At 37.9% G+C, this 27,266-nt stretch overlaps 2 protein-coding genes across 5 annotated transcripts in view; one reads left to right on the forward strand and one right to left on the reverse strand.

Moving 5' to 3' along the window:
* METTL15 (methyltransferase like 15) overlaps window positions 1–3,632 on the reverse strand; it is a 94,407-nt gene extending 90,775 nt beyond the window's left edge. The window contains exons 1-2 of one of the 2 annotated variants that reach the window (XM_048307037.1): window positions 2,927–3,632; window positions 1,973–2,252 (exon numbers count right to left, since the gene is read on the reverse strand). In XM_048307037.1, the coding sequence (XP_048162994.1) occupies window positions 1,973–2,236 (264 nt within the window). In that variant the 5' untranslated portion in view covers window positions 2,237–2,252; window positions 2,927–3,632. Of the gene's footprint in view, window positions 1–1,972 lie in introns of both variants that reach the window. The other variant, XM_048307036.1, reaches the window with a different exon arrangement.
* A 56-nt stretch (window positions 3,633–3,688) lies between these two features.
* Window positions 3,689–27,266, forward strand: part of KIF18A (kinesin family member 18A) — a 32,183-nt gene continuing 8,605 nt past the window's right edge. Inside the window, exons 1-13 of one of the 3 annotated variants that reach the window (XM_048307034.1) lie at window positions 3,689–3,782; window positions 4,779–5,165; window positions 5,832–5,989; window positions 6,910–7,014; window positions 7,979–8,089; window positions 14,668–14,865; window positions 16,117–16,290; window positions 17,185–17,259; window positions 17,509–17,618; window positions 21,345–21,507; window positions 22,080–22,244; window positions 22,676–22,797; window positions 22,979–23,214. In XM_048307034.1, the coding sequence (XP_048162991.1) occupies window positions 4,838–5,165; window positions 5,832–5,989; window positions 6,910–7,014; window positions 7,979–8,089; window positions 14,668–14,865; window positions 16,117–16,290; window positions 17,185–17,259; window positions 17,509–17,618; window positions 21,345–21,507; window positions 22,080–22,244; window positions 22,676–22,797; window positions 22,979–23,214 (1,945 nt within the window). In that variant the 5' untranslated portion in view covers window positions 3,689–3,782; window positions 4,779–4,837. Of the gene's footprint in view, window positions 3,851–3,975; window positions 4,053–4,778; window positions 5,166–5,831; window positions 5,990–6,909; window positions 7,015–7,978; window positions 8,090–14,667; window positions 14,866–16,116; window positions 16,291–17,184; window positions 17,260–17,508; window positions 17,619–21,344; window positions 21,508–22,079; window positions 22,245–22,675; window positions 22,798–22,978; window positions 23,215–27,266 lie in introns of those variants that run through there. The other 2 variants (XM_048307033.1, XM_048307035.1) reach the window with 2 other exon arrangements.

Consider the following 27,266-nt stretch of genomic DNA (forward strand, 5'->3'; position numbering starts at 1 on the left):
TCCAGTTTCAGTCATGCTGAACAGGTTAGCAGTATTATAAATGCTTCTGTTTGAGGTAAACACACTTGGGCTCTCTTACAGCAGTCATTAGTGGTTCACTACTAGCTTAGGAATCTGCAAAACCATGTATACACAGACCTGAAAAAAATCCCACCCCAATAATAAGCTATTTTACATCCATAAATATTTAAATTATAAAAAAATCTTCAGGGGCAGTAATAGTTATTCTCCATAGTTCGTAACCTTGAACAGTTTCTTTTACAAGTTCTGTTTCCAGGTAAGGTTTTTCTACATCAACAGAGCTTAATGAACAGTCACTTCATCAGGCTCGTCTTATCTAAGTAAAAACTTACGCAACTGGAAAAAATATTTCACATAGTGTATCACAGTTTATATGTTCATTTAATGTGTGAAAACGTCACCATCGTTCTGACATGAGAATGAAATCTGAACTAAAAGTTCCTTATGTATTTCTCTAATTTAGGTATCTTCAACAGTAGGACACATGCAAGAGCAATGTGTATGCTAATGTGTGTGGATACTAAAAAGCTAGCAGAGAAATTTTCCAGCTTTCTACAGCCACCTGTGAAAGTCTCCTTTCTCACGCAGACTAGCTGGGAAATGATTTCAGATTTTGTAAACTGTCTCGCAGGTGCAGAAATGTTTTGGTATACTGGGAAAAATATTTTGGAAATGGGTGTTATACCATTCAGCCAATCACTCTGGTAGGTGGTTGATCAATGGGCCAATCATATCATTCCTCTATTGCAAACCAAGTTATATAAGCAAGTTTGTAATTAATTAAATAATCCCATTTTGTCCTGGACTTGAATTCTGTGTCGTTCCTCTCGCCGTCCTCGGTACAACAGCGACAAACGTGTATCAACACTATTTGCATTTTCAGTTTCTTCAAAGACTTAAAATGATACACAAGGCAACACAACAAGATTTGACTGCAAATTTTTCATCACTGAATTCACCTCAAACTTGCCACTGTTGGATGATGCCGTTTTCAAATAAAAATAAAAACATACACAGACTTTGACCTTTCTACTTCTTTATCTATTGTTTCAGTCTTTGTAGTAAAACTACACATTGATAGGCCTAAATTAGTAAGATTCTATGAAGCTAACATAAGCACTAACATCCCAGATGAAAGTATGTGAAATGTGAACATTATTTAAGAATTTGCATTATATAAAAAATCCTTTCAAATGAATAGTAAGACCACCCAGACAAAAAACATTTCACTGTGTATCATTTTTGTTCAAGGACGTGTGTAACCATATACTTGGACTATACACGTTATGTAGCTATATCAATACAGCAGTGTAAAGACCTGAACTAGCCTAGATAACAAAAGCACACTACTTACAGTACCATACCCAAATATGAAGGCTTGTACTAGTTCCATGCTAATGAGGCTAAACCATTTCTGGTACCACAGAGCCATTTTATACCTACAGTACCTCTGCAGCACACCTCATGCAGTGAAAGCATATCTTAAGGAAATACCTCCAACCATGGAAATAACTGTCTCAGAACAAGGGATGATGACCATTTTTAAAACCTACATACTTACCACCTCTTATACAAGAGGAAGAGGGTTCTTCAAAAACTGATGACGTAACCCTATATGAGAACTTCCCACTACTATGAGTAATTAACATAACCGCAAGAATACACAAGTGCAATTCAGAAAGACAAGCACAAAAGCAACAGAATAGTCAAATTCAACAGTTTTAACAAATACCACCTACCTGGGGATTCAGGCATACAGACACCAGAACTTTATTAGTTTTAATACAGAGTCTTAATTCGAACTTCAAAACAATTTAGAACCTTTAAAAGCTACAATTGATTGTTTAAGAGCATCCCTTTATTTCTCTAAACAAAAGTTATCCCTACACTGCACGAATTTTTCTGCTGGACTGTTAATGGATCACAAATGTTAATCAATCATTTAACTCACCTGACCTGGCTGGGGGGATAAACAATTAACAACCTCCTCCAGCATCACTGGTATGTGAAGTCTTCCAAAATTACTGTTTTCTGTACTCTGAGGCAACTCTTCAGTTTCACATTTCCGGACAGTTTGCTCCTTTGACTCCGAGTCAGAAAGCTTATTTGATGAAGAATGGATCCTTCTGGCCAAACTAGCCACCTTTACTGACTCCAGTTTCAAGTTGCGCAGAAACAAACATTTGCAAACTTGGCACAGATATTGAGATAACATTTTGGAGTTGATCGACCTATAAGAGCAGTAGATGTCAGGAATTACTTTCAAACAAGTATTTGAAATAGTGTGTTTGTTTAAATAATAAAGTGGAAATGCTATAGGTAAAGCAATACACATTCCAAGTTGGGCAGCTTTATAGATGTCAGCAAAACGTTTTCAGAACTTTCAATATTATCTACAAATCAATCATGTTCAAGCAATAAGCAGATTATTTTCACTATCAGATACATGCTTTTCTTGAATTTACCTTGCCAGTGGCTACCAGTATTTTGCCTGCATAAGAATAGGCTGAGAAAGTTACTCTCCTGATAATTTAAGCCTCATCTGGGCAGTAATTCCCCCTACTTTAAGTTTGAAAGTGCATATCATTCTAACTTTGAACAGACATACAGATGTGAGGTTTTGCAACAAACCACAGTGCGTCTACAGAAAACACACATATTTACCATGGTATGCTGTGCTGGTTGTGGTTGGGGTGGTTAATTTGATTAATTTTTTTCACAGTGGCTAATATGGGGCTGTGTTTTGGATTTCTGCCAAACACAGCAGGGAGGAGACACAGCTGGGGCAAGTGACCCAACTGGACTGAAGGGATACTCCAGACCAAATGGCATCATGCTCCGTATAGCGAGTGGAGGGAAGAGGATGTTTGGAGCGATGTCATTTGTCTTCCCAAGTAACCGTTACCTGTATCCTTGGAGATAGCTGAACACCTGCCTGCCCGTGGGAAGTAGGGAACTAATTCCTTGTTCTGCTTTGCTTGTCTGCACAGCTTTTGATTTCCCTATTAAATTCTCTTTATCTCAGCCCCCAAGTTTTCTACCTTTTTACCCTTCCCCTTCTCTCCCCAGTCCCACTGGTGAAGGCGTGAGGAGCGGCTGCCTGGGGCCAGGCTGCTGCCTGGGGTTAGACCACTAAAGGTGTGTTCCACCATCCTACTCACACTGACCGACACTGGTACGAGCCCAAGACGTGTGGTTAACACGAGAGACACACTTTGCTTACAACCACCCTCATTCTACACAACTGGAGATCTTTTCCTTAGAAGTGAGCAAGAAACGTATAACACCACACGTCTAAAGCGGCACTCGAGCACAACTGCAGGCTGCCGCCTGAAGATCGGGATTTGTACTAAAGCAGAAGGTAAAGGCAGCGAGGATAAAAATTCCACCTCTTAACACTTTTTATCAGAGGCAGCCGGAGAAGCGTGAGCAGCCCGCACCCAGGCCCGCGCCAGGCCCCACGGCGGGGTGCGGGAGGAAGAGGCTGTGGGCTGTCCCCGCCCAAGCCGGGCTAGCGGGACACGCGGACCGACCGACCCAGCGACCGACCACGCGCCCGGCAGCCCCGAGCGCACCCCGTCCCTCCCCGTGAGCTCTGCCGCTGCCGCCGCCTCCGCCCCGCGGACCCCGCGCACTTACCGCTGGCGCCGTCGCTCTGCTGACGTCACGGGAGGCAGCCAATGAGAAGGCGAGGAGGGCGGCCTGCTTGTGTTTGAATTCGGCGGCCGGTGGATGGCGGTTGGTGCGGCCGCGGCCCGCGGGTGAGTGCGCGGCGGGCACGGCCCGGGGGTGAGACCGGGCACCGTGACCGGTGGCCACGGTCCGGAGGGTGAGTGCCGGGGGTGAGATCAGGGATGGGACCAGGGATGGGCGCGGCCCGGAGGGTGAATGCCGGGGTGAGACCGGTGGTGGGCGCGGCCCGGAGGGTGTGTGCCGGGGCAGGCGTTTCTGTGGCGGGCATGGAGGGGCAATTCTCTGGCTCCTAGGGCCGAGCCTGGAGCATGCCCCGTGGAAGAGCTGTCTGCAATGGGGTAAGGAGGGGGCCGAGAGAGCCGAGCGGGCCTGGGCCGCGGCCCCGCTGCTCACCTGCCCCGGGTGTTCCCTCTCCCCGTGTCCCGGTTATGCCGCGGCCGGGGGGCCGCTCGGCTGAGAGAGCTGGCCCTGGAGCGGCAAAAGCGTCACTGAGAGCGTTTACCGTGTAGGTTACTGCTCACTTCTAAGGGTGAACGAACAGCCCTGTCAACAACAAAAATGGGCTATTTAGAGGAAATTCCATTTTGGTATCGGTTACTGTATCCCATGCAAGGCACGTTAACGTAAATCCCGCTTTAGCTCTCCTTAAACCTACGTGCAACGTGACTATATCAATAAGCCGGGGAGTGCAACATAGGCAGCTCCTCTTTCAGCTGAAGAACAAAGAAACTACTCGCTTTGGTCTACAGAAATCTGAAATATCAGATATCTCATCTGAAAGCTTGGTTTGTTATAAAGGAAAGCATGTAGGTAATTTAGTAGTTTAAATTCTAAAATAAACTTAAGAGTTTACTGGGGAAGTGCTAGTTGGCTTTCTGAAAGCTGTGCTGAATTAAGTCAACCTTTCAGGCCAGTTATAATGTTTCCCAAAGTCGCACTGCCATTGGAGCAGTCCACTGACAAGTGGTGGGTGGATCCAGAATAGGTGCCTGATCAAATGTGTGAACTGTTTGAAAGAGTAAAAGGCATTATACTGCAAATAAAACCTATCTTGTCAATTGCAGAAAAGATTCGGCTGTTCGATTTGAAAGAGTCTTCGAAGTGAAGCTGAGGGACAGAAGGGATGACTCCTGCTAAGGAAGAAGATGTCTGTAATCATGTGAAAGTGGTAGTCCGTGTCCGTCCAGAGACCCAAAAGGAAAAGCAGGGCAGCTTTAGCAGGGTTGTCCATGTTATTGACCAGCATGTATTGGTCTTTGACCCAAAGGAGGAAGAAGTTAGCTTCTTTAACAGGAAGAGACTGATCCATAGGGACATTAACAAAAGACAAAGGAAAGATCTTAAATTTATGTTTGATGCCATTTTTGATGAGAGTTCATCCCAGTTGGAAGTTTTTGAGCACACTACCAAAAGTCTAATTGATGGCTTCTTAAATGGATATAACTGTACAGGTAACTTTGCTATTTATCTTCTTTAATTAAAAAACTTCAATAAATTTCTCAAAGTTTCTACCATTGTATCCAATGGCTGCAGAGGCATTCAAAAAAGCCTGAGATAGAAATAAAGCATTGTGTTTTAATTCATAGGTATGAAAGGCTGACTTTTTAGTATATGGAAGTTAGGATAGCTCTACTCCTTTTAAAAGAAGTTTGTGTCAAGGTTATAATAGCCTTGGGAGTCTTATCTGAAATATATGTGCTAATGGGAGTCCTATAGAGTTATTCAAGCAGAAGCAGTTGTGTCACTGAGTGTGTGGTAACCTACTTTATGAGCTCTTTAAGATCTTGGGGTTTTTTAATTAGCTACTGGAATGTGGTGAGGAAATGAAGTGGCTATCAGCAGTAAGTTGATGGCTCAGGGTTACGAGAGTAAGTAAATAATATTTTCATGTAACATGTCAGTGAATGAATTTTGAACTGAAAACTTAAAAATGTTTTTTGAAACACCTCTCTCTAATTATAGATGTGAAAGGTGAAGCCTAAGTAAGAACCTTGATCTGTTTATGAAACAGTTGTGCAGCATGACAGAAGTCTCTGAATGTTCATTTGACTTTTGCATTCCTGATTAGCTTACAAATAAATTATTTTTACTTTCTTGTTTTTGTGGGGAAAATTCAGTGCTTGCATATGGTGCAACAGGAGCTGGAAAGACGCATACAATGTTAGGTTCTCCTGAAGATCCTGGAGTCATGTACTTAACTATGATGACACTTTATAAACGCATGGATCAAATAAAAGAAGATAAAACATGTGATGTTGCTGTTTCTTATTTAGAGGTGAGTTCCTGCATTTGGTGTGTTGCTTTTAACAAGTCATATTTTATAAATAAAGACAAGCTGGTTTTGCTTTCCACTGGTCCTTTCTGGGGCTTGACAAAATGTGTCCTTACAGGAGTGGAACTGTATTGTGCTCTGCAAACTTGGTGTTCCTAGGCACCTGTTACTGTTTTACAGAAGGCTGCCCATAAAGGACAACTGCTTCTAATATATTCACTGAATGTTCATGATTTGTGTCTTGCTGATCAATTACATGCCTCTAAACATGTGTTGATGTGTACAAGAAAATATCATTTCAGGGTAATATTTTAGGACTGCATAATAACATCCTATAAGCATTGTGTAAAAGCACAACAAAGTGGTGTTCTGTTTCTACAAGTAAATGTTTTGGCACTGCTGCTGAGCAGTGCTAGTAAAATGGTTATCTTCTGAGCTCCCTCAAAGTCTTAATGGACTCCAGTTGGTATTTGGGAGGGGTGGAAGGAGATGGAGAAAGTTTACATTGCCATATACTTCCACAGACCAAGTAATAAGACATTTAACAGTTTTAATGGAAGTAGATTTGAACTAAGAAATATTGCTGAAGTATGGGTTGTGATGAACAATGGAGGGAAATAAATGCTTTGGATTCATGCTTGTTGCAAAACTGGGGTTTGTTAAAAAAAGGCAATTTTTTTTTTCCAATAACGACTAAGATTATTTACTAGAAAGAATTACTTCTAAAATCTAAAAAGAAATCAAGTGAATTGAATATTTTAAGCTCGCTGTAGGAAAAATGTTTGAAAAAAAATTACAGCATGAATTCACTACTTTGTCTTAAAGGAGTGTTAAAACAGACAGGTGATTTCTGTTTATTTAAGTTTAATTCTGTCATCTATGGGAGGATATTTTAATAAAGTATTTTAAATTCCATTTCAAAGGTTTACAATGAACAGATACGTGATCTGCTGGTCAACTCTGGGCCTCTGGCTGTTCGTGAAGATGGCCAGCAAGGGGTGGTAGTTCAAGGTCTGACATTACATCAGGTATGTAAATATCAATAGACAATTAAAATGTGCTTGAGATGATTGAGAAACATCCCCATTCTTCTGAAAGTTGTATGGAATTTGGTAATTTCCTAGTGAGTTTCTTTTCTGGCCATAAGCATCAGTAACTTGCAAACCTAATTAATTAGTTAAAAGCACATTGTGGAAAAAACCTGCTAATCTTATTGAATGCAAATATAGAAGCATTCAGTCCTTATTATCAAAAGGGTACCCTTGGCTGGATGCTCATCCAGCAAGTTTTGGAAGATTTATTTTTTGGCTAAAACATCTTGGCTTTGCCATCATTGCCATCTTGGAGTGCTCTACACCACTGTGAAGACTAAAGGTTGTTTCTGTTTGTAAATAACCATGTTTGAAAAGTTCCATGTTAAATTACTTTTCCAGGCCAGCACAGCAAGTCTTTGGTAAGGTCAGTGATAGAACTTAGTTGTCCAATCTGAAAATCAATTCCTATGGACCTATTTTCTTGCAGCTTTCTAGTGTATGTTACATGCTGTGACAGGAAACAATATTCTAAGTTTGGCTAGGTCTATAAACATCCTTCTTCCCAAACCTTGAGTCTTGTGAGGAAAGAACTTTTCCTGTACTAATGGATTAAATAGTGATATACTAATTTAAGTCAGACATTCTTAAAAGAGGCTGATTCTAACTATGGAGAATCTTTCAGATTTGTTTGAATTCTTTACTAAAAATATTTTCTGATTTAAGTGGCTGTGCTTAAGTGCTTGCTTTTCATACCTTACTACTTTTTAGCTGAGAATATTTGTTTGAAGTGCCTCCATTTCAAAAGTGCCTCCATTTCTCTTATTGCTAGGTAGCTAAAATTTTAAGTTTGTGGGGTTTTTTTTGAAGGTGAATATTAATGTAAATGTATTTTAGAATCAGTGTATTCCTATAATTGATGGAAAGAAAACTCCATTTGTCTTGTGCTCTACTCTTAAAGCCTAAATCAGCAGAGGAAATCCTTCAGATGTTGGATTATGGAAATAAAAATAGAACTCAGCATCCCACAGATGTGAATGCCTCCTCTTCCCGGTCCCATGCTGTCTTTCAGGTAAGATGATATAGCCAATAAACGGTGGACATTACTGTGAGTTGCAGTTTTTGTTTAAATTTGGATACAGTGGAAGCTTTTACTTTTAAACTGTGTTGAACCTTAGTTTGGAGAAGAGAGGATTGAAGTTTTCCAGTTTACTCTTCTTGTTGACTCCTTATTCCTTAGAAGTATGTAATGGTTCGTAGTGTTTATGTTTGAAAAAATGAATTCAATGAAAAGGTCTCTAGTTCCAATAGTTCAAACTTATTATATATAAAATATGTACTTATACCTTCTTAACATATGTTCCTTAGAGGAAATAACTGTTATGTAAAATGGTAATTTTGAGCTTTAATATACTTCGATATTGTAATGTTATAAACTGAAAGTTATTGGTGGCTTTTTTAATGCTTTCTGTTTTCATGAAGTTGCTTAGCATTTCTCTGGGAAAAATAATTTACAGAATGCAGTTATATGTCTGAGTATAAGAATCTCAAGTAGTACTTTCTTATTTTACTTTTTTGGTTAATGTTAATTTTTACAGTAAAGTGATTTTCTAATATCCTGGTATGGATCAAGTTTTAGAAAATTAAATCATGATTCTTAGTTTTCAGAAATGAGTTGTACAAATGATGCCTTAAGAGCCCTCCCAGAAACAGAGACTGGACAGGAGTAAAAGAATAAAATAGGTATTTATTTGAAAGGCCTTCAAAGGTACACCCTGGGAGCCACAGGCTATTGCCAAAAATAGACCCCAAGATGGACAACAGGTCACGAGTTCTTCACACCTTTATAGGTTTGGTTCATTTGCATATCAGGGTTAATTCTCCAGTTAAAGGTTCAGTTCAGTGATGTAATTTCCCCTCCCCTGGGGAGGCCCTTCTGCTGGCCCTCCTTAGAAGCTCTTTGGATTATACTTTTTGGGCCTAGGATGGTCTGGGTGACCTTGGAGAGCAGGCCTGGAGGGGCTTTGTTATGTCTACCTAGCACAAGTGAGCAGAAATTAGCAAGCTACAAGAAACCTCAGAGTTACACTCTAAGCAGTACAGAATCAGGAAAATATAAAACTTAAAACCTAGGCATTATTTCCCCCCTTTAGAGGCTTAACAAGGCCTCTACCTTGTCTAGACTCTATTTTAAATATTCTAATATCCACTAATAATATGTGTCTAACAGCAGTATATATCTATAAACAAGAACTAGGATTACAATCATTACAAACAGTCTGTGATCTAGGGTCAGTTTGGTAACCATGAAACCAGGATGTGGAAGATACAATCATCTTTGAATGTTATCCAATGTAAGATCTAAGTTGATTCTCAAATTGTAAACAAATTTTGTTGATCTTTCCACTTCAGTTCACGTGTCAATTATTAATTTTGTATCCAAAGGAATGTCTTTGGATATACTCTGGACTAGAATCATATGCAAAATTTGGTTCCAAACCTGAGTCAGTGTTACCAACTGCGTAAATAATAAGCACAGGGAAAAAATCATTTGAACTACATCATCTTCATTTGTATCAGTCTCTGTTTTCTCAGTTATTTCAGGAGCAGAAGCCTTCTTAACTCTGGAGTAGTGAATCCAGGGTCCTTTGTCAGCCGCTTTGACTGGGGTGAGGGTGGTCAACAAAATCTGGAATGGTCCTCTCCACTTGGCCTGTAGAGGATCACTGTCCCACCACTTGACATAGACCCAGTCTCCAGGCTGGAAGGGATGTGCAGGAGTGTCCAGTCCTATGGGTCTGGATAACACAATGTAATTCTGGAGCTTCTGCAAAGTAGAACCTAAAGCCATTAGATATCTTTGCAAATCAAGTTTTCCCCTCATGTGAATTTCACCTGGAACATGTGGAATCTGATATGGTCTGCCATACAGTATTTCATAGGGACTGATGTTATCCCTCCGCCTTGGTTGTATGCGGATCCTCAGCAAAGCTATAGGCAAGGCCTGAACCCATGTCATGGATGTCTCTTGACAAATTTTGCTAATTTGTGCCTTAAGGGTCCCATTCATGCGTTCCACTTTACTGCTTGCTTGCGGTCTGTAAGGTGCAGACCCCAAGCAATTCCCAAAATTCGGCTAACTTCTTGAATCACATTGGAACAAAATGTGGTCCCCTATCTGAGGACATACCTAAAGGAACCCCAAACCTTGGTATTATATGATGAAGCAAAACTTTACTGCCTCCTTGGCTGTGTTAGTGTGACAGGGGTAAGCTTCAGGCCATCCACTGAAAGTGTCAATCAACACCAGTATGTACCTGTATCCTTCTTTGCATGGTAACTCAGCAAAGTCTATTTGCTAGTAATCTCCAGGAAGATCCCCTGCCTTTGTTACTCCTAACACAACTCTTTTCCTTGTATCAGGATTGGTTTTGCAGCAGATTTCGCACCTGCTCACTACTGATTGTACAATATCTGCCATTCCCTTTCCTATTACTACCTTCTTTAGATGTTTCAGAAGATTTTCAGCCCCGAAATGTGTACTTTCATGTTCTCTTCGAGCTAGCTCTCGAAGGGTAAGAGGTGGGACTACAACCTGATGTGCGGGTGTGACAGCCCATCCATTTTCTGTGATCTCAGCCTTAAGAAACTTAATTAATTAACTTGTGGTTTGCGTGATCATATTTTGGGGTGAAACCTGACAAGTCAATCTTTTTTTGTGGAATTACTGGAAGAACACCTTTTTCTGCAGCCCTTTTTGCTGTTTCATCAGCAAAGCGATTTCCCAATTCTAGAGTGGTTTTATCTTTGCCAATCAACTTTGCCCAGTTATCTAATACAAATTTTAAAGGAGTGTTCAGCGGTACTTCAGTCCCCATACAAGAAATATTATCACCCATGGTTTTATGCTTATAAACAGAAAATTCGCGAAAATAAAGCAACAAGATCTAAGAACCCTCTATAAAGCAAAGAGAGAAAACTAAAGAAGGTAGGATTTGAACCCACAATCCTGGGGATACAAACTGTGGCTGGAAATACGATCTAAGCCCTAAGCCTCTGCACCACCTGGCTGTGTACCAAAGGGTGTTGGCTACAATCCTCCTAACCTTTTCACAAGGCAGGAACAAACTGACACAGGGAAAATTAAATCCCTGAATGGGACGTTCCCTGATAAGCTCTCACGAGCTACCAAGCTAACAGAAAGGGGAAACACCAAAGGAAACCCCCTTGGACCCTCCCGAGTCCCCAGACTAACTACAAGAGATCTCTTAACACCTAATTCAGGTGTTAACAACAGAATACCACCTTTATTCAGTTACTCATGTGCTTCTGTGCTGGATCTGGAGAGTTCTGGGCTCTTGGAGCTCCTCTGCCTCCTGGACTGCTGCAACTGCCCCTCCCCCCCCGGCTGCCAGCCGAGGGGGGGGGGAGCTGAGCTGGATCTTTCTGAGTCCCAGAGGATTTTTGGAAGCCTCGTTGTCCCATCTGGAGTGCCAAAGAACTGATGCCTTAAGAGGCCTCCCAGAAACAGAGACTGGACAGGAGTAAAAGAATAAAATAGGTATTTATTTGAAAGGCCTTCAAAGGTACACCCTGGGAGCCACAGGCTATTGCCAAAATAGACCCCGAGATGGACAACAGGTCACGAGTTCTTCACACCTTTATAGGTTTGGTTCATTTGCATATCAGGGTTAATTCTCCAGTTAAAGGTTCAGTTCAGTGATGTAATTTCTCTTCTGCTGGCCCTCCTTAGAAGCTCTTTTGATTATACTTTTTGGGCCTAGGATGGTCTGGGTGACCTTGGAGAGCAGGTCTGGAGAGGCTTTGTTAGTCTGCCCAGCACAAGTGAGCAGAAATTAGCAAGCTACAAGAAACCTCAGAGTTACACTCTAAGCAGTACAGAATCAGGAAAATATGAAAGTTAAAACCTAGGCATCACAAATATGCTAAAACTTAAAGACTTCTCCAAAGATTTTTGGTGTTGGCTATACTGCCTTATTCTTCTGACTTCTCTTTTTAAATATAACCTGTGATATTTAAAAACTAGTCCTGTTATCAGCAGTGTCTTTTTTTTGGGTTTTTTTCTGTTTGCTGTTATATACTGCAAAGCAATACCTTGAATTATTTATTTGATCCACTCTGGGTTGAAAAATATTAAAATAAATTTGATTCTGGTCCTTGCCTTACAGCATTTAACCGTTGGGAAGTTTTTAACAGTTATCTGCAGACTTAGATAATGCTAAATAACTATAGCAAAGTTTAAAAAAAAGAAAAATAGCTTCTAAATATGTCACAGAACAAAGGTCATTGGCACTCTAAAAGCTTCTGTTTTCCTATATACCTTAAACTTATGTTTGAAATTGCCTTTCCTGTTTTTAATTTCCCCTGAGGTCTGCCCTTGTTGTGCATTGTACATGATCGCACAAAGACTTCTTTTGAAGTTCTTTGGGTTGAGAGCTGCATTGTTGTGCATGTGTGCTGCCTTTAGAAAGACTCAAGATACAGTGCTAGAGACAGATCAGAGTGAACTGCTGATTTCTGTTTGTTTACTTGCTGGGCTGGGATGTCTTATCTCCCTTACCTTTACTCAGGAAAAAGCTCTGGATTTTATTACCAGCAGAATTTTTCTTGGTACATTTCTAAAAGTGGCAAGCAATTAAATAAATCAGTTTCTCATCTATTTCCACAAATCCCTGACATTCTGCATAACAGAATTGTCATTGTTTCCAGAGATGTAAGTGATGAGAAGTCCCCAGTGCTGTCATAACTGCCCTTTGTTTTTAATGTTTCTATTAAGAGTTGCTTTTTTTGTAGAGATACGGTATTTTTGACTTTTCTTGTTAACTTTATGGGAGCAGGATATTTTCTGAAACTGACTCAGAAATTGGTTAAATATTGGCCCAGGACATTCTGAGCTGATTTTAGAGATGCAAGTTTTGCCTTACTGTAACACGTGTCTTATGTTTAAAATATCTGTCTGGGTCAGGCAATCACTGCATCTGAGAGGAAAATCCAAATTGCCACACTGTTCTATTGAGAGGGTTCTGTTTTGGGGCATTTCCTGTATCTTTTGAATTTTTACAAAAGCTTGAGTGTACAACGTAGTTTGGCTGTCACTCCACCTTTCCCTACTTCATTAACGATAGTTACTGTGTTGTTCTGGTAGTAGGTTCTCAGCCTGAGGTTCTTGGGGTTTTTGTCTGTTATACTGGAAATAGTACAGCTGAACTTAGTTGTACTGTTTGGTATAGAAACATATGTATTTGAAATAGATCTACATTTCATGGCAAGTCATAAGAATTTTATTTTATTCATTCACAATTCTTGTCAATCTGTTTCCTGTTACAAGGTAACTGTGAAGACTTCATTTCTCATGCACAAAGCTTAAAGCTACAGAAGTAGAGAGATACTGTCTTTACTAGTCAGTCACCTTGTATTCATGACAGCTCTTTCCTAATTCATTGTCCAGAAGGGCGTTCATGAATGTGTCAGTAACCATTAGCCATATAAACAAATGGCAAGGCACTCAACATGGAAGAAGGGGAAATATACAGAGAATCCTGAAAGAGTATAAAGCCATGTGAGGATAACTTTGATTCTTCTTACTGACCGTATATTCCTGCTTTGCCTACTTCCTTATAAACCTGAAGAAAGAACATCTTCACCAGCAGAAGGAAGCAAAAGTGTTTGGTTCTTTGTACATCTTGGTACCATGAAAATTTCAAGAAAGATGGGAGGGGAACAACTGGCCTCAGGAGGCATCACATTTGAAAAAATCCTGGAGTGTATTTTCACAGCAGTAAATGAGTGTTGTTTCCTATTAATGGAAGATACAATTAAGTCTAAATCACTGAAAGGCCAGCCTTTTCCTGGTTTATCCCTATACATATCTTTATGGCATACCCCTTAAACGTGCATTTGAAAAAGGAACACCTCTTTCAATTTAAAGTTCAGGAGTGTGATAAGCATTTTTAGTGCAGAAGAATCAAGAGCTGTGAAATTAATTTTCCTGGTAAAAAACTCACTTATCTTTGCTGCTTTGTGAGCCTGGGCCAGTTGGTCTCTTAATCCTCTGCAGCAGGACGGAGGAGAGAATCAGAAGCAAGAGAAGGGAGGTACCTTGTGATTCACTTAAGTGAGGGGAAAGTGCCGGGGGGGCAATTACTTGCCGCCATCAGACCAATGCCCAGTCATTCCTCAAGCAATGGCTACTCAGAGCAACTTGCAGTCAGTTGGGGTCAGCTGTTTGCTTGCAACCTCTTGCCCACTGCCTTGACACCATACAACTGCTGTTCAGCAAAAGCTCATCATCAGTGTGTGTTATCAGCACTGTCTGTTCACAAGTCTGGAAGCAACATGTGGGCTGCTGCACAGAAAATTAACTCTACCTCAGTCAAACTCAGTGCAACTATACTCTGCTTCTTTCCTTACTAATGCATGAAACAAGGAACTTTAAATGGTGTCAGAAATGGATTGACTATTTTCCATTAGGTCAAACTGACTGTTGACATTAGATATGTACTACAAGATTTAACTTGTATTACAAGGATTCCAATATAAATGTCCAAAAACAGTTGTTACACTATGAAATTAACTTATTGCTTAGATTGGTAAGTGGTTATTTTTTAATTTTTTTTTTTTAAATTGTAGATTTACCTACGGCAGCAAGATAAAACAGCTAGTATTAATCAAAATATTCGTATTGCCAAGATGTCTCTCATTGACCTGGCAGGATCCGAACGTGCCAATGCAACAAATGCCAAGGGGGCTCGTTTTGTAGAAGGAACAAATATTAACAGGTCCCTGCTTGCTCTTGGAAATGTCATTAATGCATTGGCAGATCCAAAGGTATGTGCTGCTTTCCCATGCAGTCTTTACCTTTTAGTAAAGATAAAAGTTCTGAAAACGTTTTAAAAAGTGCTAAACTGCTTGAATAATATAGTTTACATTGTCAGTGCTACTCACATCATCATTCTCATGTAAGATTGTCTCAAGGGTTTCCACCATCATGTCTGTGATAGCTGAAAGACAGTCCTGAAGAGAGAGAATTCTTAAAAATGATGTGCAGCTACCTAAGGATAGTGTCAAAGATGAATGGTACCTGTTTTTCTTATAGACCTTCTTCAAAATCAAACATATATAGAGAAGCTTGCATGAGTAAATGAATAACCTTAAAATTAAGCTTTAATCTTGGGGGGAAGAAGCTTTTACAGGCAAAAACAGGCCCTCTTCCAAGTTATTCTTTTGGGATCTCGCATTCAAATCCCTGCTCAAAGCAGTGAGTCAATCTCTTGATCTGGCTCACCAGCTCAAGGCAAGGAATAGGTATGATTGTGTAGGACAATGGCAAAACCTCCTGAACTTTTGCATAAATAGAGTCAAGTGCATTGTCTACCATGACACTCTTTGTCCTCCTCAACTAGCAAATTCCTCCTTCAAATATGCCAGGAGAAAATCAGATTTTATTTCCCTTCCTGTTGCTGCATGTCCTCATTATCTTGTTGGAGTGGAAGGTGGAGTTTATAATCTACCACGGACATAAGAAAGAATCTTCATATTGATTTATTTGATGTGGGATTGGGTTCCTAGTGGCCAAACTTAGCAGAATGAAATTAAAATTCTGTAGCTTCGTAAAGCAGAGTATGTGTTGCCTGGAAAGTTTGTGTACTCTCCATCCTTGGAGATAATCAAAACCCTACTGGGCATAGTCCTTGTCATCTTACTCTAACTGACCCTGCTTTGAGCAGAGGTATTGAACTAGAGGGATTTTAGAGGTCCTTCCCAATCTGGATGATTTTGTAAACTGAAAGTAGTTTAATGTAGTTTACTTTTTCTGTTAGTTGCCCCATCACAAAAATAGGAGTTACATATCCAGACATCAGAAAGTAATCTAGCTAATACATGTGTTGTAAAGGTGTTGAACAGTTCCAAGAGATTTAAACTGTTTGAGATGTATAGATAATTTTAAGAAAAATTACTTATGTCAAAGAAAAGTTTCATGGCTGTTTGTCATGTTTTGTGTCACTCTTGAAATTCTAAGCAGACTTTTATTTAAAGTACAGTTGACTAAACCATAAAAATATATATTACTCTTTTTAGAGCAAGAAACACATTCCTTATCGAAACAGCAAGCTTACTCGTTTATTGAAAGATTCTCTTGGAGGAAATTGCCGAACAATAATGATAGCTGCTATTAGCCCATCTTCTTTGTTTTATGATGATACCTATAATACTCTTAAGTATGCAAACCGAGCAAAGGATATCAAGTCATCTGTGAGTATATTGGTATCTATTATCTCTTGTCAAAGTACAATAATGCAGTATTAAAAGAAGAATGATTTCTTTTGGAATATTATATTTTTCTTCACTTTTGTGTCAAAATTTTGTTGCATTACATCTTCTTTCTTTACAGTCAACTCTTCCTTATCTAAGTGATAGGTGTAGTAGATATATAGTAGATCCTAGATCTGGCCTAAAAGCAACATAACTTTGTTAATGAGATGATGCTGCCAGTTTGAAACAGTTTGTTTTGTGAGCATGAAATCTAGAAATAATCCTTAGCTGGTAGAATTCACATCCTTTTTTAGTATATTGCTGTTACTTTCTCAGAGAACTGTAAAGTATATTAAAGAAATTTCTGGCCAGTTGTACAAGAGCCAGTCCAGGTTTGTACCGGTAGAATTCAGCTGGAGTCAAGTAGCTCAGTGAGATTGTATTGATAGATGAAAAGCTGGAGTGTCCTGTTTCTGCTCTCTATTGCTTTAATTTTAGTTTTCATCATCTTTTTTTATTGTAGCTCCTAATTCTTTTTATGTAATACAGGGTTCACTGTAGTTTCCATTTGTTGCATACTTAATGGCAGCTTTTATAATAAAATGCACAAGATAGGCATTAAATAGTGAAACTAATCTGAATAAATGCAAAATATGCTTGCACATGTAAATGTGATTATTTTCAGTTTGTTGAGGGAAATGTCCTGGCCATGGGTGTGCAACAGATGACAGCAAAAGCTGACAGTCTTATTCTTGTTGTGCAAGTCAGGATTTTATTAATCTCTTTCCTCATAATATAGTGTACGTGTAACTATGTAGTGCTTACACACAGTGTGTTTATTATGCATGAAAACACAAAGGAGCTGCCTTTAAATTCTAACTCGTTTCTTTACAGTTGAAGAGCAACGTTGTTAGTTTGGACAGTTACATAAGCCAGTATGTTAAAATTTGCAATGAACAAAAGCAAGAGGTATGTATAAAAATCTGTTGTTAAGAAGTTGAAAGGTTAACTGTTTATTTGAATATAAAAAGTAGTTTATGGGATTGAATCTATAAGGTAATATGGTTCTAATGTATTTTTAAGTAAGAGAATTTTGTCTTCTGAGAGGAGTATCACCTGCTGCCATTTGTAAAGCTGTTGAATATCAGCACAGAATGATAGTTTTTAAAAAAAGAAAAAACAACCTATTTCAACTAAAAGGTGCTTCTTTTGGTTTAGATCCTAATGTTGAAGGAGAAACTGAGAAAATACGAAGAAAAGCAAGCAAGCATTCCTGAAAATCATAATACTGCAGAACTTTCAAACAACCAGCAAGTGGAAATAGAAAGGTAAATGAATCATATCATGAGCTTGCTTGCAGGCTGGAGTTTGTCTAACTTGTAAAAGCATTTGTAAAACAAACCTACTCTCTTCAATATTGGTTTCCTCATTTTAACATTGCTTTACTTAGATCTAGGTATGGCTTTGCTTAACATGTTGTTTCTTTTTACAGCAATTTGGTGGTGGATTTAAAATGAAAGAGGGGGATGCAGGAAATGACATGTGACAGGAAGGAGCATATGAATGCTGACTTCCAGCAAAGCTTCTTAGCAGGTTGTGTTTGTGGGTAGGCAGAATGTAGTTTGCATAAATGACAGCAGCTCTTGCGACTGTTGGCAGACACTAATTCAAGTGGTATCTTTCCTGCAAGGTTTGAGAGTGACAAAACCTGGAAATTTTTCTACAAAGAGTTCAATTTATGTTTGTAGATTCCTTATTTTCTACTGCTTTAATATTTCTTGGCCTCTTTTTCTTCTTGGTAATGTTCCTGTCTATCTTTTCTCATGTGACCGTCTCATGAGAGAACATAAAAAGTTACGAACTAAAATGTGAGGTATCGATTTGTTGTAGAAGCCACTGTATTCTATGAAGAGGGTAGGTTTTGGAGCAGAAGACTTTCAGGAGATGAGTCTCTGCATATCCCATCTCATATTTCTGACAATTACTCACCTAAGTTGATTCAGCTAACTTTTTTTTTTATTTAGCCCTTTGAATGTGCTATTTTTTAACCTGGAAAACTTTGAGGTGAAGTAAAAAACCATTCGAAGCAAGATATTTTCTAACTGTGCTTTATTTTAGTGGCATTCCAGACATTTCAATAAACCCTTTCATTCAGGTTATTTAAATTGAATTTTCAAAAGAAGTGTGGGTTTCTAAGTCATGTTGATAGTTCTGACAGTTTTCCTGCATATTTTTGCACTGTATGTCTTTAAGATTGATTTAATTTCCTGTGATTTGCCCTTTATTTCATTCTTTGTGTGTGGGAAGAGTCAGTCAAAGGCAAGGTCTCTAAAATACCTCTTCAAAAGGCTGGACATAGTCTATGCCAAGATTTTCTGGTCAGAGAGTGTTTGTTTGCATTTTATTGTTACGGAATATCCACAGGGCCACATGTAAGCCTATCCCATTCCCTCTGGATATCAGAAATGATGTGGATGTCTCATTCTCTTCTTTCTGATGAGTATCCTGCCAGGTTCATCATACTGATGGTGTAGGTAATGAGTTGATTTCTCCCACAGGTTTTGAAGGTATTGTGCTGCCTTCTCCCTTCTAGTTGGGACAGGGAAGAGAGCCATATCCATGATCTTGTATTTCAGTCCAACTACCCATGATTTGTGTCACTTTTATCTGAAAGAGACTCACTGGGTACACCACTTGCTTCTTCAAACCTTAAAGTCATTCCTCCTTCTGCCTAAAGCTTGGAGATGTGTCGTCTGCCAATCCTTCAAGTCTTGAGCCTGTTGAGGTAGACAGTGGACATTGTCTCAAGAGCTACAACCTTGACCTCTTTGACACTAGGTAGTATAGGGGGTTCACACCCTGGATATGCCTACAGGATAACTTTGTAATTTTTCAAGTAAAGAACAGAAGTGTGCTTATTGAAAGACTGAATCCAGCTCAGGGCAGGAACTTCACAAAGGCTTCTATACTTTATGCTATATTTGGAACACTGGTGAATATATGTACACAAGAGGTTGGTTTACCAGTCATGGCTCCTTATAAGGAGTGTATATAGAATCAGAATCTGCACCCTTGTCTGAATTATACCCAGCTTTCTACTGTGATGGAAACTGAGAGGATTCACTTTGGTTCCGTATTGCTGTGTTTCCCAAGCAGCTGGGAGGAACCATGTTTCTATGAATACTATGGAGGACAAAAATTCTCCAAGCAGTGTGCAATCGGTGGTATATTAGTATAGATAGGAACAGTGTAGGGTAAGAACTCTGATACTCTGCAGCTGACTGTTTCATTATCATAGGATCTTTTAGGTTAGAAAATACCTCAAAGATCATAGAGTCCATTAACCTGTTACTGTTCTGATGCCATGATGATTTTTTGCCTTTTCTTTTATACCCCTGTTATACCTTATTACAACTGTATTCATAGTGCTTTTTGCCTACATTCTTGGACTTGTTTGTCAAGCTGAGAGATTAAACATTTTAGAAGCTTCGTAGCTAGGGATCAGTGTGCCCCAGACCCCAAGGTCCTCTCCAGAACACATTCTGTAAACTAAGATAGAACCATCCAGGAGAGGGCTCCTTGGGGAGAGGGGCTCACTTGAGCCTCCCACTGGGGAATCTTTGATAGATATGCTAATTAGTAAAACCTATAATGTTTTGGGGTGGGCATTTTGCAGGGTGCATTTCGGTGCATTCCACCAGGATGTGTGCACCTAAGGATCCTTAAAATAAATACCAAGGTAAAATCCCTTTTTCCCCTTCTAACCGTGTTTGATTCTTGATTTTAAGACCAGGAAAAGGCATCAGTTCCTTAAAGAAATAATACTTCTAAATTCTGTGAGAGTTCTAGTACACTTTTTTACCAAGATCAACAGCATCATCCTCTAGACACTTGGGGAAAACTTGTATTTCTAAAGCTGTGGAGAAGAATTATTTTCTTAATTCTGTTTCTTTTTAAAAGGAGAGTAATAAAACACTAGAATAAAGGACTCAGTTATTCAAACTTTAGACTATGAAATAGAATTGCTACTTCTGAGACACTGGCAAGAAGTCAATTACATGACAAGAATGTCTCTTCAACTTGTTCTGGAGTTGAACCTGGGTTTTTTTAGCATTTTTACAGCTTTTAATTTTGGGGGGGGGTTTTAATACTAAAAACTCTGTAACCTCTAACGTTGCTTGTCTTTGGAACAGTTGCATGTTAAGCTGTACTTTTATTTTTATGTAAATTTCTAACAACATAGCGTGTAATGAAATACTTTGTATATAAGGTTGGTCATTATTGAGATATACAGTATCTTTTGGCCATTCTGTACTGAAACATTTTCAGTATTCAGGAGTGAAGTGAAAAAGTACCACGAGTGAAAGTTATATTGCAGTATGGCAATGCTTCCAGGTCTTCTTATTCTTGTTACTCTGACTTGTGTTGCAGACTAGGGGTAACCAGAAAACTGGTTACTCAGTAACTCCTTGAGTACCATCTACCACTACTTTGCTTTTCCCCCCTATTAGCCTATCATGTGTTAAAACATGATGAGTGTTCTGATTTTTCTTGTCCGTTAGTGATGAAAATTGTACAGCTGCTTCAGGGAAAGTGAGTAACTGAAGATGTTTCTGGTTTTCCTTTTTTTGAGGATAGCTAGCAGGTTCTTTGAACACTGTGTCTATGGCAACAGTAGTCTGATCTGTTTAATAAATTGATGTAAGAAGTAGAGAACATAGGTGTTTAGTATCTTTTGGAGTTAGAGAAAGGCATCCTAAAGCTTCTTCACATAGGTCTTTTCTTTTAAATCCCAGTGTTGTCTTCATAAGTATGACAAGGTTTATTTTTAGTGACTCCTTCAAAATTTCACATCCCATTTTCAGTTCAAATACTTAAACATTCTTACAGATTTACTGACATTTTATTTAGTGCTCATCTATAATAGGCTTTACTAATTTCCTTTTAATTTCTTCATACTTATCTTATTAACTTGGAATTGAAAATTCCCCTACCAAAGGAGATGGGCATAAAAAGTCATCAATACATAATTAATTATTATTCTTCGGCTTTAGATACAAAGAAATCCTTAAAAATGTATTTGCAAACCGTGAGGAAATCAGAAAAGAATACCTCAACGTGGAAATGAAACTGAAAGAAAATACACTAAAGAAATATTACCAGAATCAATGTCATGAACAAATTCAACTGATGTGCTCTGAAGAAAGAGTAGAAAAGGTGAGTTTTCTGTAATGTAGTGCAGGGTATCATCTCTTCATTTTGGTATATTTGTGTAAATTTTGCTTAAGTAATTGTGTAATGAATTAATGCATAAATATTGAATTAAAAATGAGACACACAGATTATCACTCCTCTATGACTATTGATGTAGTGACCTAATTTCTGAGGTAACAGCAGAGTATAGTTGTCTTCTGACTAGAAAAGAGTGCCCTTTACCTTGTTAGGACACTATCTTGCTCATATCCAACTTGCTGTTGCTGGTTTTGTGCCTTTTAGTTTTCATATTTCAGAAACAGTACAAACATCAGAAGAATTTGATGTTTGAAGATAGAGGATTTTCCTTTTACCCAATGCTTTATCCTTTAGCAGGCTTTTTGTAGGACATACTGCATAAGGAAGACAGAAAAATTGCTTCTTCATATTCATCCTTGAGTTACTAGGAACTATTTGGTTATGTTATATAAAAGTAAGGAAAAAAAAATTTATATATAAAGAGAATTTGGTGAACATAATTTGAAAGTTTCCACCTTAAATGCTGATTATTTTTGGGGGGGGATTTTTTCTTTAAGGCCACTTGCAAGCGGGATCAAAGGCTTGCAGCACTTAATAGCCACTATGTACGCATGCAGAAGAAAAAAGAAGAGGAGACCAATCTTTTTGAGGAAAATACCAAATGGCTGCACCGTGTTGAAAATGAAATGTGCCTTCTGGGTCAAGAAGGGTGTATTCCAAAAGTAAAATGCCTTTCACTTTGTCATGGTTGGGGATGGGGAGGAGAATTGGTAAAAGGGTAAAACCTCTGAGTTAAGAACAGCTTAGTAAGTGAAATAAAGTAAAATGTATGGGGAGAGTAAACAGACAGAGGCAAACATCTTTGGTATGCATAGATAAGCATCCATGTGTGCCTGTTGGATTCTTAATGCTAATTGCACCATACACACTATTGGTCAAAGGACTCTACAAAGTTATATTTATGGATGTAAATAAAAATCAAATAATTCATACTTTTCTACCATAAAACTTTATTACAGTAATATAGCTCCACTCCATCTTTAGTTTTCAATATAGGGTGATCTAATATTATTTTTAGTTTAAATTTTAGTTTCTTCCTACCAGTTTGATGTATAGCTGTTTGATTTTCATTTTTATTCCTAATTTCCCAAAGGAACTTTGTCAAGATCTGCAGTATTGGCATTTAAACCTAGAAGTTCAGGACCTGAAAGCCCAGATTGAACACATGTTGTCTCTGGTCTCCCTTCAAGATCAGTATTATAAGCAAACAGAAAAGTAAGTATGGTTTTGGGGCAGGTGTGATAAGACTTACATTCTGACGTGTAACTTGAGAAGACCTATTTAGAGAATTTAGTTTTAATTGAAACAGAAGTAAGATTTTTCTCAAACTTTTTGTTTTCTGAGTTAAAATTATGTTTTCTTAAGCAAACTTGTCGTGCCTCTTGCTGTTTTACAGAGTACTAAATACTGCACTTCCAGTTCTTCGCAAGCAATACCTGATTTTGAAAGAAGCTGGGTTGACAAATGACTTAAGTGAGACTGAATTTGCAGAGGTTGAGCAACTGATTCAAAGACAAAAATCGGTAGCTTGGGCTGACCAGACTGAAAAGAATCAAAATCAAAACCATGAAGTAGAAATGTCAGCTATCTTTTCATTCCCGCAGCTTGTGAGCAGACCAAACACCCCATGCCGTAAGTATCAGTGCCTTATCCATATTTGGAAGTTTCAGTAATTAACAAACTACAGGTCCCTGTTTAGTTACTATGTATTTAAATTGGTAGTGATGCAGGAAACCATCTGTATTTAAAGACGGTGCTGAATTCTGTGTGTTGCAGAACATGAGGCAGTAATCATTGCAGAAACTTTTTTAATGACACTAAAGTTTTGCCTGCAGTTCTTTCGGAGAACCATGACAATGTTCAAATGCAAATTAATTGCTATTGGCTGTTCTCACATAAAAAGTATTTTAAGTCACACAAATAACTTTTCTGTTTACAAGCACTGTCTCCCAAAGGTCAAAGCAGCTACATAATTTCTGCAGAATAGGTAAAACTATGAAACCAAGACCTTAACTTCTTGTGTGTTTCTTTGGAATTAACTGCATTTGCTAGCTGGTCCTGAAGAAGGAAGTCAAACTAGTAATTGATGTGGAAAAGGAATTTAAAAATTGTAAAGAGAAGGATAGCAAAACTGAAAGGGTAGGGGGATTTGTTCTAGGTTTTGTTAAAGGTCTTCTATGAAGTAGGTTCTTGGAATATAATTCTAAATGTTCTTACTTTATTGTATTAATTGATTTTGGTATTATCTTGTTATAAGATCCTTCTTCCTATCAGGAGTTTCTAAATAGCAAAGAATTTCAGCTGATTTCCAGTAATGCCTAAATCTTTGTTTCTAATGAAGATTTCTTCTGTGTAAAGAGTCTCTTAAATATAATAAAGTCGTAGTGTGGGAGGAAAAGATAAAGATGTTTTCTGGCCATTCATTCAATATCTGTTTCTATGGTCAAATTATCAAGATAGTCAATTCTTGTGAATCAGCTCTTGATTTCGAGTGAAAGATAATTCAAGTTCATATGGTTTGTTAAAGCACGTGTAGTGCTTTACTCCAGGACTTGGCCTCCTTCTCTATCTTGTTTCTCCTTTAGCGTTTGAAACCTTTAAACACCTCATTTAAAATTCTGACCTTAATTAAAAGTAAAAATTGTTGCTTTTTACAGAAAATGCTGGCTTTCCAATATCTTCTCTCTTTTTTGACACATACATTAAAAATTTGGATTAAGCTTCTGTACGCTTCATGTAACCATAAATGTGCAATGTGATGAACAATTTAACTGTGTAAAAGAAAGCACGAGCTATGGAAACAGGTTCATTTAAGAATGTATTTGGGCATCCATTCTGAAGTGTTCATTAATGGGGAGCCATACAGTATTCAGAATTCAGACTGAGGGCTGGAGAGCTCTGACTGGTACTTGCAAGTATTTCTGTGAATGGGGAAGTTCTTGGCACTGTTTCAAGCATCTCATTTCCAGAAGCCTTACTGTACATTACCACTGAGAGAATGGAATTGATTTATGAGAGGAAGAAAAAAAGGCATCTATTGCCTCCCCTTGTCACAAACATTCTGATCTGAAAAGTCAATTTTTTATTTTGTATGGCAGAAAAAATTGGGGTATAGTTGTACATAGTAAAAGATTTGATTAAAAGCAGGAAAAACACGTCTGGAATAGGAAAGATTTGTCTTATTAAGCAGCTCTTTCTTACTGTCTTATGTGATTTCTAAGTATTTTTTCTCATGCTGTGTAAAACAGTACACCTGATCACTGGGACTTGCAAGAATGCAGCCTGGATATGGGCCTTTTTCAGTTCACAGCTGTTGTTTGTGAAACTGTTGTGAAACTTGCCATCACAGTGATGATGCCTTTGGGTCAAAGGAATATTAAATAATTGAAATGCCTTGACTAGACCTCATTTGCAATTTGGAATTCCATGAGTCAGTTGTTAAAGAATGAAAATGTATGATTAGAATTGTAATTTGATCAATCAGTGGTAGCCCAGAAATGTTTATTGAAATGCATACATTAATATTTAATTTCACTTTAGCAGAACAACCTGGTAGACTTAATTTAGCACAGTTTCCAGAAATAATCCCCTTATGCATGTATTAGCATGAGTTCCAGAAGAAGAGAAGTCTTGGCCATTATTTTGTCCCTAATGTCAATTAGAACTAACTCAATTCATCAGAGTAGTTTTGCCATGAGCTCTGCTCACTTTTGCTGTGACTCATGTTTCACACATAGTGCATTCTGCTTCTTGTATTAATGCACAGGGCTGTAAATATCTGATATTGCTGTGTTTCTTGTCAGATAAATCAGTACTTCCGAGTAGTCTTTTGGGACAAATGATACAACAAACTACGGAACAAAACCACCTCATATCACTGGTGGTTGATCAGTGGATGATGGCTTTTATGTTTAATTTCTGAGTGAATCTCTTAAATAGTATCTTAAAGAATTTTGACAATTGTGTTTTATAAACATCAGCCTGAAATTAAGGATCAGCAAATATGTGATCTCTACTCTAAAATATGTTTGGTATAATGTTAATTTTTAAAGAGAAGCATTGTAGCTGAAAGTACTAGTTACAGAAATAAAACTTCCAAATTTTTCTTTTAAGCTACTTCATCAGGTTAACTTTGGCTGTTCTGTAAAGTACATAAGTGATTCATTTTTGTATATGAAATAAAAAATATTACTGATTATTATGATGACATTGATGCAAAAGATTGAGGTAGCTATAAAACATGAAGCAAATATAGACTATAAACATAATTTCTCTGCCTTATTATGGAACAGGTTTGAATTTTTTTTTTTTTTTAAAGTTGGAGCATGTTGTTTATCTTTCAGTAGGAAAATAATGACAATACTTAATGATTACCCTTAGACATCCATTCAGGAACTGTTTAGATTTGTTCTTTAAGGAAATATAAATAGCCCTACTTGCTTCTCCACTGTATCATCTTCAGTACCATGTATTTAGAAATTTATGGATATAGTAGAGTTTCTGTAGCAGCTTCAGTTGTCTGAGTCCCTTTTGCATAAACTTCTCAATAGTAGCTTTTAAAAGCACTTGCAAAAAGAAGCTTCAGTATCTTGCTTCCTTAATAAGATGGAAATAGAAACACTGGCAATTCTTTATTTTGTGGGTCCAAATGTTTTCCTTGCTGTATTTTTATTTACCTGAGATTGTAATTGTTTGGAGCTATATACAGTAGAACAACAAGCTAAAGTGGAATTAGGATTTTGGAGTTGTTTTTGTTGCATCGTATTTGGTTTATGTTACTTAGTGAAGCCAAGTTAAGTACGATACTGCTGATGATGTTTGTTTACCTGTTTACTGTGTTAGGAGCAACATAATAATTTCACAAAAAGCTATGGGGAGGGACACTTCTTAAGTATTTTATATGATTTCTAACACTTTAATGACAAGAAAAGCTTGTTGTGTTTTAACTTAGTTTTACAACGAGTTTTATTCAGAAATAAATAAATTTTAAAAATAGGTCTTTGTTTTTGCTAACAGCTTATAGTTGCTTTATATAGAATTCCTGCAACTATCATTATTAGTTTACTTGTATTACAGTACAAAATGCTGTCCATTATAATGGAATTCATCAAATTATTTATGTTGGCAGTATCTTTGTGTTCTTTACGTATTTAGTTAATGATTTAAATGCTTTCATTTACAGTTAATTTTAAAATGCTTCCAATATTTAGGCCTGTAGAAGCTTCTAAACCTTGGCACTCCCACCAAAATGTTTCTCCATCAGACTTCCTTCTAGTAACTTTAGGACATTAGCAAAACCTCAGTGTCTTACAGTAAGCAAACTTTCTGAAACTGAAACCTCCCTGTCCTAATGTAACAATGGACTAATAGAATTCTAACCATTATTTTTCCTGAAACAGACATTCAGATGCATATAAGTAGGAATAAAATCTAATAAATGAATATTTTAAATGTCCTGAGGCGTTTAATGGATAGTTATTTCAAACACTAGGTTATATAAACCTTATTCTTGTATTTACGAATATAAGACATCAAAAGTCTTTTTAAAAAAGGTTTGGATTCAATTTTTGGTTGTGATGACTTGAATTTTTTTTTTAAAGATCTGTTAGTCTATTACACTGAAGTATATGTTGTACTCATTAAAACAAAATTAAAAAGCAAGCACAGTAATGAGGCATAGCATT

The sequence above is a fragment of the Corvus hawaiiensis genome, chromosome 6, assembly GCF_020740725.1.
Source record: "Corvus hawaiiensis isolate bCorHaw1 chromosome 6, bCorHaw1.pri.cur, whole genome shotgun sequence".
Lineage (NCBI taxonomy): Eukaryota > Metazoa > Chordata > Aves > Passeriformes > Corvidae > Corvus > Corvus hawaiiensis.